The 13,108-nt window shown below is 38.5% G+C and overlaps 1 protein-coding gene across 7 annotated transcripts in view; it reads left to right on the top strand.

Annotated features, from left to right (window-relative positions):
* PAG1 (phosphoprotein membrane anchor with glycosphingolipid microdomains 1) overlaps positions 1–9,257 on the top strand; it is a 118,251-nt gene extending 108,994 nt beyond the window's left edge. For 6 of the 7 annotated variants that reach the window (XM_068932443.1, XM_068932444.1, XM_068932442.1 and 3 more), the window contains one exon: positions 629–9,257. In XM_068932443.1, coding sequence (XP_068788544.1) covers positions 629–979 — 351 coding nt within the window. In that variant the 3' untranslated portion in view covers positions 980–9,257. The remainder of the gene's footprint in view (positions 1–628) is intronic. The other variant, XR_011139167.1, reaches the window with a different exon arrangement.
* The last annotated feature ends 3,851 nt before the right edge of the window (positions 9,258–13,108 follow it).

Consider the following 13,108-nt stretch of genomic DNA (forward strand, 5'->3'; position numbering starts at 1 on the left):
AGAGTGACTGATCTGCAGCTCCTCTTCATAGGCAGCGCGTAGCCAAAGGAACAGACCTTACATGTCAAGATCAGCGCTGACTAGTGGTATTTGCTATTATCTGGTGTGATAAACTTCTTTCCGTATTTTTAATTTTCTTTTCACATATCTTGGTCCCTCCTAGTGTCTATAATCACTACACACCACTACCATCCTATTGTAGCGTAAGGGTTGAACAGTAGCCACTACCATAAAAAATAAAAAACAAGGTTCGAAATGCATCCTTCTCTGACTGAGATTCCAGCAGGCAAAACTGATCATTCCTGTGATAGCTGTCTCCTTCAGCCCAGGTTGACTCTAAACCACAGCAAAGCTTGCAAGAGCTCCTGCTCATGTTCTCTTTGGCCCTGGATTTGATTTGCCTGCAGGGGAATTTTGTTCAGAGAATTTTTACATTTATGAACTTCAGCATTCTTTTTTAAAGGAAAATCAATTCATAAACGTGTGCAAGACAAGCAAAGTTTGTAAGGAAAGTTTATTTTTTTATTGGATGGTCCTATCTTTTATTAAGAACCTGATATACTTGCAGTAGAAGGGGTACAAACTAGCACACATGCTTAAATACTCAGCAGATGTCTCCTTGTTCTAGATCTCAGCCATGTACTCTTCGGTGAGTAAGCCAGGACAGGCCATCAAGGCACTGGATTCTACTTACACCTGTATTCAAGAAGTTGCATCTCCGAGGTCCCCATCGATTTGCAGTGGCCTCTATGCAAGCGTAAAGGACTTTGAAAACACCCTAAATACTACCATTGTGCCTCAGTCAGTGGACAGACCAAATGGGGAGCTGGAGCCTGACTATGAAGCTATCCAGTCAATGAGCCAGGAAGAAGATAGGACATTGTCTGTGCCTAACGCAAACCACACTGCTCTTTCAGGAGAGAATGACTATGAGAGTATAGGGGACTTGCAGCACCACAGGGATTTCACTAGACTTTAATTACTCTGGCAGCCAGATTTCAGCATTTATTTTATCAGCTGGCATTTTCACAGGAACATGTGAAACAAGGAGAGCGTGCTCCTCCTCCTGAGGACTCAAGTTAAGTATGGAAAAAAGTTGTGAGAAAGCAACGCATGTTTCAACCAGCGTGCAATATCTGTTGGGTTATTCTTGGTCGTGGATTGCAGCTCACTAGAAGGGTTGCATCAGTTCAGAATTAGGATCAAAACAATGTAAAGGCTTCTTTATTGTTACTTCCAAGACAACTAGAATTTGGGAAAGAGTGCCATATTTGTTTTCTTAAGAAGATCATGTACCAAAAAGATTGCCTTTACACAGAGCTAGCTTTTCATTTTAAAAGATTATGTCCTTTCTTTCAAGGTGTCCTTCAAGAATCATTTTTCATTAAAGTTCAACCATCATCTTCATTGAGCAAACTGCAGATCATCATGCCTCAACTCAGACTTATTTTGCAGAGGTGGGGAAGGTGTGTTAACTTCCATGTCTTTTGAGGAGCTCTGTAATTCAGCTTTGAGGACTATGAGCCCTTGCAGCCAGAAGGGATTGGAGATGGAGTCAGAATATTGGTATGTTCCACTCCGCTTTCATTACAGCTACAGTGCAAACAACAGTACTTCACTTCATAAGGGACCTACTCCAGATGTACTTGAATTAATTCTGTAGCTTTTTCTTTTGTTTTTTTTTTTTTTACATTAAGGGCTGTAGAACTTGACTTTCAGTATTTAAGATATGTAGTGGTGTTTGTTGGGTTTGTTTTGTTTAATTATTTGTGAAATGCTTTTTAAAAATGTCACCCTTAGCATTCTCGCCTCTATTCCCCTTGTGTGCACACATAATACTTACACACACTAGACAATTGTCATGTTGTATCAAAAAGCTGTGCAAATGAATGTGTTGGCGTAATGTTCAATCTAACTTTAACAGTGTTGACTCATCTTTTTAAGAATTCTGCCCTTTGTTTTTAGACTTTAAAATATTTTTAATAAGTTGATCTAGTTTATTATGTAGGAAAATTTATGTACTGTTTTGAGTCCATGATAATTTTCATTTTTATGTTATATTTTTCATGTTCAAAGTTATTGTAGATTAACTTACGGTTTTACGTAGCAGAAGGAGTCCCATGCTTTGAGCTGCATTTATTTTTCCTCTAAAAACACTTGCTATATTAGAAGCATGTACATGAACAATTCTGTTAGTTTTTTATCTTCCTAAGCAGGGGTGTGGAATATGCCTTGCTGTTTCTAAGCTCAGAATTGCAGAGCCTATGTAAAAGAATACTGTCAAGGGGCAAAAAAGAGGAAGATGAGAGAACGGGGTTTAGTCTGGGATAGCCACTGGTCCTCCTTGTTCCTCTGGTAAAAGGAGCAGGAGAATAATGACTGAAGGAGACCAAGCTTGGGGCTCTGACAAGTGGTCTGAAAGCCACTGTCATTGCAAAGATACCAAGTTATTCTGTTACTGCTGGAAACAAAGTATAGCGCTCAGATGAAACAAGTAGGTATTGAGCTGATACTTCGGTTTTCTTCCAGAATAGTACGATGTGCCACCCCAACACTGGAGAACTGGCATTGTGTCATGTGCGTATACATGTATACACATGCTTACAGTTATGTGTACACGTGTGCATCTATCCCTGTGTATACACACATATACATCTAATTTGGCTGCAAGTATAAATTACTGTCCGGACTTGATAGCATCCACATACATAATATTTGGCATGAACTTGAAGAGTAGTTTATTTTTACTTTAAAATAAACAGTACATAAACTGCTCATTGCATATAGCCTAGAATGGGCTTAGTTTCCTGGTTCTGATTTTTGACATATCAAATTGAGTCTCTAAAATCACTGGCCAGTGCCACACCAGTACTTGGTACAATAAAGAGCAAATGTAGATTTGGTTGCACACATTTATTACACTTAACTTGATAGCTGAAAGCCATGAACTGATTTATGGACTTGGCCTGCACTGCAGTGGCTCTGAGGGGCAGTGCTAGTGTGCAGTCAGCCCCTGCCTGCGTTAGCGTGATTCAGGCTTCCTGGATCCTGACCTCATGCAACAGTGTAGGACGCTTGAGCTATGACTCTCTTCATAAAAGAGAGTCATAAAAGCAGTTCAGGCCAGCCTACATCCATCTTGTTCTTGATCGTGCTGTCATGTTTTCACAGGTTCAGCAAACCCTTTGCTTCCACTTCATTGCAATGGCTCCCTCTTTTAAAGCTGACTTTCAGCTTCCTTTCTGCACTTTTTCGCTCAGAAAAGTTTCTGGTTTTGTTCCCCTGAATATGAACTCATGAAGTTCTCCTCTTACTGTTCTCTCCTTCTACTTTATACTATTTAAGGCCAAAGATAAGATCTTCCATGTTTCAGAAGGTCTTTTGTGATAAGTTTGAAGAGTGTCCGAAGTCTTTCACTATGTGTTTGCTGTCTGCTCCTTGCTCAGGGGACCTGGTTTATACCACCCTCAGTCTGACTCCTGTAACTTAGTGGGAGACACTTCCCAACTCCTGAGGTTCCCAAACTCATCTCAAGAAGCAGTTATCCCTTAAGGATTGCCATATACATTACCCAGATGACTGCTTCTGGAGAAAAAATAGCAACATGAGGCTTGTCAGGTTCACCAGAGGCAATTTTAATACAAGCTTAAAGATCAAAAGATAATACAAGCTCATTCAAGCGAAGAAAAAGGTTAAACTCCTGATTACAACATTTTAAGTTGCAAAAGAAGAAAATAATGCACCACTCAAAGAACACACTCATCATTCTTTCCTTGCTGTCATTCAAGATCAGGAAGTCTAAGCTGCAGGGAGAGGAGGAACTGCCCTGGTGCCCTTTGCTCTTCTTTCAGAGCAGAAGCATGCTATTGGTTTGGGGAGAAGGACTTGAGACTCAGTCCCGTCCTTCTTGGGCTGACAACTGCTCCCCCAGATTTCCCTTTTCCACAGTGAGATCCCCTCCTCTCTTCATTTGTTTTTATTTTTAAGCTGGCCCGTACAACCTTGCAATAGGAGCTGGTACTGGGCTTGCAGTCCTGTGGAGCTGACACTTCTCTTCTGGTGTAAATGATGCTCAGCTCGGTCACAACCTTTTCAAAGTGGCTATCATAGCAAAGAAAGAGCTTCAGTGGTGGGTGGGTTCTCAGACTGTGTTTTATTTTCTTCTTTCATAAATTTATCTCAGATTTTACAAACAGGAGTTTCACCTTTTATTTTTACTGCTCTGTCCATCATGTATTGTAGGTATATGTTTTATCCACATCTCTTCAAACTCTCAGTCTCTGGATCTTGACAGATGACACAGTAATACAGATGAAGTTTAATATGGAGTGTTTAGTCTAAGCTACCATCCCCATTCTGTCTTTTGTCAGATTTAGGGACTCTTATCATGATAGTCTCATCTGAAGTAACTGCAAAAGAGATCTGCTTCCAGTCCAGCAGACTCTCAGTGTGTTAGGGAAGGAGTTCAGTCCGATTGCTATGCTTCAGACATTTGGACCTGCCCTCACCAGCTGAGACTGCTTACACTGGACTCTTGGGAGCCACTAACAAGAATTACCCTCCCTGAACCAGGTGCCAGGAGAAAAGTCCATAACTCCCCTGCAATCTCCATTATATAGCTTAAGGCTAAAGAAAAATATTTCAGAATTCCATCCAGAGTTCTTAAATTGCCTTGCTTGACGAGGGATCAAGCCTCTATTTTAGATGTTCTTCACTAATATATTGGATGGAAAGATTTTTCCAGCAGTAATCCCCAAATATATTAATCTTACTGTAAAGAGAGGGGAGTCTCTCTCCTACATGTCTCTCCACATATTTCTTTCACCATATTTCAAATATATCACTCTAAATAAAATGTCAACATCCAAAATGAGATTTTTTTTTTACCTGATCATCTTTTCTGGGCTACTTTGCAGTCTATTTTTTTACCTCCATTTGTTGGGAAAATATGTAATAAGAACTCACTTCAAATCACCGCAGTAAAGTCAAGTAAAGCTGTAATGTGTGTGTAACTACACTAGTGGAAAGGTCTTTTCTCTTTTCCTTCTGGGAACTGGTAGAAATCAGAAATGCAGTTCAGAGGGGTTTTTTTCAGTGAATCTATGTCTCCTGTAGGAGTTCTAACCTGAACCCAATGCCTAAACCAGTCATCCCCTTCTACCATGGCAAGCTTAGAATTGCTTTCTCAATTGGAAAAAAAAAAATATTTAAGGATATCTGTAGCATGGGCATGTACCTTTTTACCATGGTTAGCTCAGTTATAGTGCCTTTTTTACTAAGTATTTAGTATTTCCATACTCTTTTAGAAGTGTTTGTTTAGCACAAAAGCAGAAAGAAAGAGCCCTTACATTTGCTTCTCTAAGTGGCAACCAGCTTTATGGAGACACATCAAATGTACTGGACCTCAGTTAGCCCTAAAATAGCAATAAGCTTCTTACAAACTTCCTGTGAAAGCCCAGTAATGTAGCTACGACAACTAAGCTTTGCAATAAGAATTATCAGTCTTCTTTTGAAAAAAACTAAGTTTTTCCAACAGTGAGCATTCAGGGAGGTGGTGTTCCGTGTCCATGTCAACTGTGAACAATTAGTTGCTCAGTCTTTGTATTTATATCAATTACAGGCTTGCTTATATGTAGCAGCATTCATGGGATGGGGGCAATTGCAAAAGCGGTGCTGGGATTCAGATTCATTAGTCACTCAAAGCTGGAACATCCCACAGTAGCAACTGGCTGAGGATCAGCTGCCTAGTGTAAGCTCTACTGTGTTGTGCCTTCAGGGACTCCACCTTCCCCGGGTTTTTCTGGGCAGTATACTTCTCCATGGCTCCCTGAACAGCTCCTGTTGGCTTTTGTGATCAAAACTCTGTATACACGGTGCTCTCTGTTAAACCTTTCAATGGTGCTTTTATAAGATGCTGGATAAACGGTTTCAATGCGCTTTCTGAAAGCTGACATGTAAAATTGTGACATATAGCATTCGCTCTAGTATTTTCGACTTCACAGAACTTAGCGTTAACTGTGTTGATGCTGACAGTGCTTCCCTGTTTCTTCTTCATCCCATGTAGAATCAAAATGTTGTCACATGTAACAAGCCTATGTTGGGCAACAGGTGTTTAAAAGCAGCTACTCGGGACAAGTGCTGTGGCTGGAAAGCAGTTAGACACGTGACTGTGATTTGACTGTATTGTAGGACTGGAAACATCATAGATCCCAGCTCCAGGACTTTCTCCTGTTTCCTATTGTGTATATATATTTGCCCGCAATATGACTATAGGAAATCTGTTTCTGCAACAAACATGTTAGTTTGGGCCAGATTCCAAAGAGGAATTTTTGTTCTTAGGCAAATTACCATTTATTTTAGATGATCGTTAGGTATTTAGGTTGGAACATGCCTGAATAAGGCTGATATGTGCCTCACAAGTAACTTAGTATATGTCGTCTATTGCAAAAAAGGAGAATACAGAAAGAGATTCAGTATCACAGATGCTCTTGTGGTGGTGTGCTGAAGACTTTCAGGGGCAAATCTCTTCCTGAGAGCAGGAAGCGTAATTGCTGTTAATATGATAAGCATAATGATTTCGTACTCTGGAGCTGAAATTGGTTTGTAGCATCTTTTTGGGGATGGTCATGGCTGAAGATAGTGCCAAAAAAAAAAAGTCCCAGCTAGCCAGATATTAACATTGTTGAGTGTTATGCTGACGATAAGTGCTATGTATAGAGCATCACACGGTTAAAACCACTGGGTTCCCTTTCTTTAAGGAGAGAAGACCCCTTGGTTGGGTGAGTATGAAAGATCCCATGCTCAGCATTCAATGTACCTTCAGCAAAAAATATTCAACATATTAATTGCCTGTGTGATATTTTCCCAGTAGTGCATCAGGGTACCACATACACTAGACACTGTTCTTTTCCGATGGACAACAGAAAGATGAAAGCGTATTTCTGATACAAGGCTCCCATTGATTAATTGATGAAACGTACTTTACATATAAGCCACAGGTCAGCAAGGGAGTGTCTACACAATGCAGATATATTTAAGCTAACTCTAAATGATGCAGCTTAGGCATTGTAAGCAGAATCACTGGAACACCTTCATGCTCTAGTTGGATGGTTATATTGGATAGGCTGATCCACTCATATAGTGCCAGCACAAACACTCCAGTTTGCATGGCAAATACATGGAGTACCTTTGTATTACATACTATTTGGCCTGTGCCCAATCTATTTGACAACATAAATGTTATCATTCTATTTTTTCATGCTGTAAAGTTTTGTTTCTCAAGATCTTAGCTTAAAACTGTCCAGAAGGGTAGTCACTACAAATAGGATAGCAAAACATGTAAAAATAAAGATGTCAGTGCATCAGTAAAGATGCTCCCTGTTACTGCACAGCAACTTGTCTATTGTATGTGGTACTCTCTTGCCATACACATTTTTAAATAGGGGCTTTCATTTGTGATGTTCATTTATCCTTATAATAGCAAAGTGTGACAAGTTTTCTGTCTCTACAGATCTTCTAATTTTCACCAGTATGTTATAGAAAATGTAAAATAAGATTCTATGTTCAGTTTAAAGGACAGCTATGTTTCCTCTTAAAGTTTATGTTAATATAACAACTTGCTTAGATGATATAGCAAAAGTATATTCAAAGTATAGCAGTATGGCTTGATTTTAAAATGCTTCATTTTAAATTTCAGAACGTCTCCCTTTCAGTGCAGACAACGTTACCAGCTCTTGGAATTTTAATCTTGTACTATTGGGGAAAGGTTTTTAAAACATCACTGATCTTATTACTTTAAAGGGAAAAAAAATACTGATGTTTTGACATTTCTAGTGTCTATGAAGAGACTCTCATATTTTTGACTTTCAGCATAGGATAGAATTGGACTAACTAATTGGAAATGAGAGCATTTCTGGAGCTGTTTCTCCCTTCCATGTTCAGCTGTCACCATCTCAGTGGCTCTTTTGTCCTTGATGAGCTATGGAAACTGTCCAGAGGGCATAGAAACTGCATCACCTTAACAATTTTGAATGGGTTCTTTTTAAAGCACCTGGGGGATTTGGAAGTCTGGACTTATGCTCTTAAGGGAAATCATATCCTCAGGGATCCCCGTCTTGCAGACTTCATGGAGATCTTTACTTTCTTTCAAGGCAAGAAGATATCTAGCTTGCAAGCACTCAGCTGACATGAAAAAGATGTACTGTAAAAGGTGATTTGATACAATGTTTAAATGTATTAGTAAAAAACACCTAAGAGCACAAGAATTTCCTTTCTCACGTGTGTGTGGATACTAGAATTTGGTCTTTATCTTTGAGCTATTTCAGCGTGGTCACATAAGCAGTCTCCTCAGATTATCCTCCCAGCAGAAAGTGCTGCTCACCTATTTCAGACTCTGAATGAGCCTCAGGCTCAGTGTAGTGGCTCCTGAGTTTCTGCATGGACCACCTCCATGCTTTCCAGCGGGGCCTGTCTCTACGTGGTGGCAAGGACAGGTCAGGCACAGCCCTTCACCTCACAGCCCTCACTCCTTTTAATTTAAGAAGGGGGAATGTGAGCTGCTTCTCCTCAAGCTGCATGTTTTTTTTAGATAAATGTGTTTTTAAGAGCCACCCTGCAAACCCAGAAAAGAGCTTTTACTCTCAGGGCAGGACAGATATAGACCGCTGCAGCAACTAGGAAGAGGGAGGTAAAAGGAACAATAGCTAAGTTTAATTTGCGCTTCACCCATACCACAGACTACCTGTTTATTATAAAGATTTTTACAGTAAAAGGGATTATAATTGAAGGACAACTTTTCAACAGTCTTGTAAGAGATGAATGGAATTGCTTATTTCTTTCCAGAATTGCCTAATTGCAAAGAGGTAGTGTCAAGTCCTCTTTGTCGCACTGTGATGCAGCGTTTGCTGATCTTTTATCAAGCCTCCATATCAACATAAATGGAAATAACTTCTAAATACATGGTTTTGTTCTATGGTAAGTCCAAGTTAGACAAACGTAGGTGCAGCAATGGAAGTGCCATGTAGCCACAGGTTTCCATATATGGATCTGGACTTACACTGATGGATTATAGTGAAAATCAGAACTGGACTGTTTTATTTAAATGGGATTACTTGCATGAGCCAAGGGTGCCGGATTGGACCCTAAGAGTTTAGGAGATGTTTGGCTTGGTGCTAGGTATTTTATTTGTATTTTCACTGTAGTGATTTTTTTTTCTTTATGTCACTGAATTGATATGACTTCCATTGGCATAACAAAAACTACAGAGTATGGTATATGGATAATTATCTTTAATAGCTATTATTAAAATTATGCCTCATTAGGATTCACTTTAAATTGGGTGCTATAGACGCTTCAGCACAAAATTGCTTTATATATGGAACATTGCATACTTAAAACATATTGGATAAATATTTGTAATTACAGGCACTTCCTTTTATTTCAATCATTGTTTCATAATGGAAAAATATTTATTAGTAGAACGGTTTTCTATTAATGTTCTCTTACCTAATGTTAAGAAGTTGGTTTTTTGGACAGCTATTTGATTCTCTGGTCACTGAAGCAGAACTTCAAACCATCCTCTAACCAGTACAATCTTGTGAAAAGAGAGGGCTCAAACTCTTCTCTGTCTCATCTCAGAGCAGATACAAAGAAAACAGTTAAATATACTGTGTAGTTCAGATCTGTAGGTGGTGAGAGCAATTAAAAGAAATGTATGTAATATAAAATCTAGAGTCAGTGCATGCAGACTTCCACGGCAGCACTAGCTGAGGCTTGTTTGCTACACGATTGGTTATTTGGCTTGCTACCTTTCTGAAATCAATGTAGTTTCGTTAACAACCCTGCAGACAGTGAAATAGTGTAGTTTTCCCAAATGTGTGTTCCATAAACTGTAGCTTGACTGTAATTGCAGAGCTTATACTACTGCTAGAGTAGTTCAGATCCAACACTAAGTTGCATTTTGTAAATTGCTAAATGCCATGAAATTCTTTTCAATGTTTTGTAGTAGTGTATACGAGTTGATGTAATTTAGTCATACCATTATTCTAAGAATCTTCATCTGATGTTTCTAGCCAATTCAGCTTTTGGCTGCTGAAAGCACAGTAGGTGATTATGGTTATTTACTGTAAATGTAGACAAGTTTTTTGTAAATATGTCAGGACAAAAAAGAGAAAGAAAATGTTACTTAAACATATGAGGCAAGTTATCTAAAAGACCAAACATAGGTCAATATGAAATACAGGTTTTATTTATGTACAGTAGTATCCTAATATTTACATGTTTATATGCAGAAAAAAAAAATCTTAAGATTCTGTACTGTATTCTCTGAAAGCTTTTAAAATAGGCTCTGCCATTTTCTCTGGTTAATATATTTGCATATAACTTTTGAATTTACTGGAAATCCATGTAAATGATGTCAAATGGCAAACATGTTATATTGCAATGAAATGAATCTAATTTAAATATCCTAGGAAAAATCAGTGGATTGAAAACTTTATATAAATTCAGTATCCGGATAGAATAAAACACAATAAATAAGCTTTGTCTTTTTTTTTTTTTTTGAAAGTCTGTCTCTATTTTTTTGTTTCTCTTAACAAATGTTTCATTTAATCTTTGTGGTCACTGCTCCCACAGGTCCTAATATTGGCATTATTTGATAGAATTTTGTTTGTCTCAAGCGTTTTTGCTGCTTTCATTATCTGATATGAACTGTTAAGTCTTATTTGTGTTACATAGCACCTTACTCCTCAAAGCCACAGTCTTGTCAGGATTCAAGCGTGCGCACAACTGTGAAATCTTAAGTTGTCCCTAGACTAATGTAGGAACTCCCCTGAATATAGTGGCACTACGCTCTTTAATGTAGGTAAAAGCATTGGGCTTGGGCCTTTAAACGTTATGCAGCTTTCAGCATTTTTAAAGAGCTGCAATTACCAGCTTTATGTATTGTTTTCTGAAACTGCTATGGCATTGGATTCCTTTTTCTTTGCTAAAAATGCTCTGCAGGTAACATTCCAAAGCCATTTGCTGAACTCCTCTGTCAATGAGGAGACTCTTATTTGTGTAAAAATAGCTTTAGTACATCCCAAAGTGTTTTAGGGACAGCTGGACTAGGGCCACAGCTGAATATGTAAAGCAGAAATTTGGATTCTGCTTGTAAGTCTACCACAAGGAAATGTCATCTTTTGAGCATGTCACTGGAGCCAGGCTTCTTTGCACACCGGAGCATGAGGTTGAAATCGGGCTTAGCCTCCTGGGACTTGTATCCTCCGTTGGTTACACTTTGCCTCTCGTTAACTACAGATGAGAGAAGAGCACCCATTTAATACCAACTATTTACTGATGAACAGGTTCCTGGAAAATTCAGAATGCAGCCACAGATAGGTTAGGCTGAGCTTAGAGCCTGAAAAATTAGATTAGCACCTACAAATAGAATCTGTTTACCGTCAGGCTAATGGCTCTATCTTTGACTTGGAATGGTATATTTTAATATTCAACAATATAAGGTTAGAGGTCAATTATTTTAATAGTAAAACATATAAGGTTATAGGTCAAACACAAGACTCCTGTAAAACTAGGGAAAACTGCATGTGAAAAATCATTCAGTAGCAGTATTCAGATCGCTCTTTACTGAACTTTTGTTCATAGACCAAAAAGCTGCAAAATGTATAATTTGATATACATGTTTTATGAAGTAGCTTGTTGAATAATAGCCAGTGCAGGCTCTTCTTCTGAAACATGCATACATTATTCTTTTTTTCACTCTTATTTCCAAACAGCCATAAAGTAGTACTGCTACAGTATACTACATAGTAACTGTATACTATAGTAATACTGTATCAGCCATAAAGTAGTAATGCTGCAATGGCTAGCCTCAGATTTGAGAGCAAACACGCAGAAAGAACTATGTGCCTGGTTGAAATATTGAACCATTTGCCTGTATTCTGGCTAGCCATGTAGCTATATGCAAACCTTTAGGAATGGAAAGTCATGATCATCTTTGTTCTGCACGGTCTTTGACATCACTCATAAGTAAAGTTTTAACCAAACAAGACCTTGGTATGCAATCAGGGATATACTGCAGTGACACCTGGTGTTTAAAATAGTTATTTCCTGTGAAGTGTGACTATCAATTTACTTTTAATTGGGTACATATTCACTCACAGGCTCACAGTTCACCTTGTGTTCCTGCAACGTAACGTTAGGTTGAACTAGAAAGTGCTGGAGCTCAAGAGTGGCTTTAACATTACTTTGTATAAAATATATCTGACAGATTTGTTTTAAAAGCCAAAAACTGCAGTGACATGATCTCTCATGAATGGCTCTTCTTCCTAGCGCTCTAGCTGCCAAGATGCTTTATCACTGCTTCTCAGCTGGTTATTACACAAATGAGGCTGACCCTTAATATAATTCACACAACTGGAATTTCAGTGCAGCCTTTGTGGAAGGAGAGATAGGCGAGAAGAGAGAACTGTTCATCCCGACAGAATTATAATTCCACAGGATGGATTCACAGCTCCTTCTTGCCACAAATCAGGAACCACCTATGTGCTGTAACGCTAGAAAGCATGCTAGAGCAACTGTAGGTACTTCTAAAATAGCAAGGAGCTTATCAACTAAAGCAGTCAAGGTCTGTATGTTTACAGATGCTACTGAAATGGAAAGTAAATCACCATCATCAGTTAGTATAATTATTATAGATTATAGATTATTGGGATAATAATAGGATAATAAGGATCATTATTGCTAAAGATTGCAGTTTACTACAAGACGAAGGAAAGGAAGATTTGGTAGCAATTTAGACTGCTTGACAATTTCTATTATGTGCAAGTTTTTGTGACCTATTTTGAGACGCACAGACGCGTGCCGCATTTCTGTAGCTAATTTTTGAAATTCGGGAAGGACAAAACCCTAGGGCTAGCATTGTACTTTTTATTTGTCTGTGAAATACTGTAAGGATTTGGGTGAGCTACAAAAGCCAAACTACCACAAAAATCACTAGTTTTCTACTTTAATTTATCTGGGAAATGATAGCAGCCTGGAAAAAAAAAACAAATTGAACTTTCTAAGGTTGGGCTTGTGCCTCAACAAACAGCAGCTTGAGGTTGTCAAA

Source organism: Struthio camelus, chromosome 2, assembly GCF_040807025.1.
Source record: "Struthio camelus isolate bStrCam1 chromosome 2, bStrCam1.hap1, whole genome shotgun sequence".
Taxonomy (NCBI): domain Eukaryota; kingdom Metazoa; phylum Chordata; class Aves; order Struthioniformes; family Struthionidae; genus Struthio; species Struthio camelus.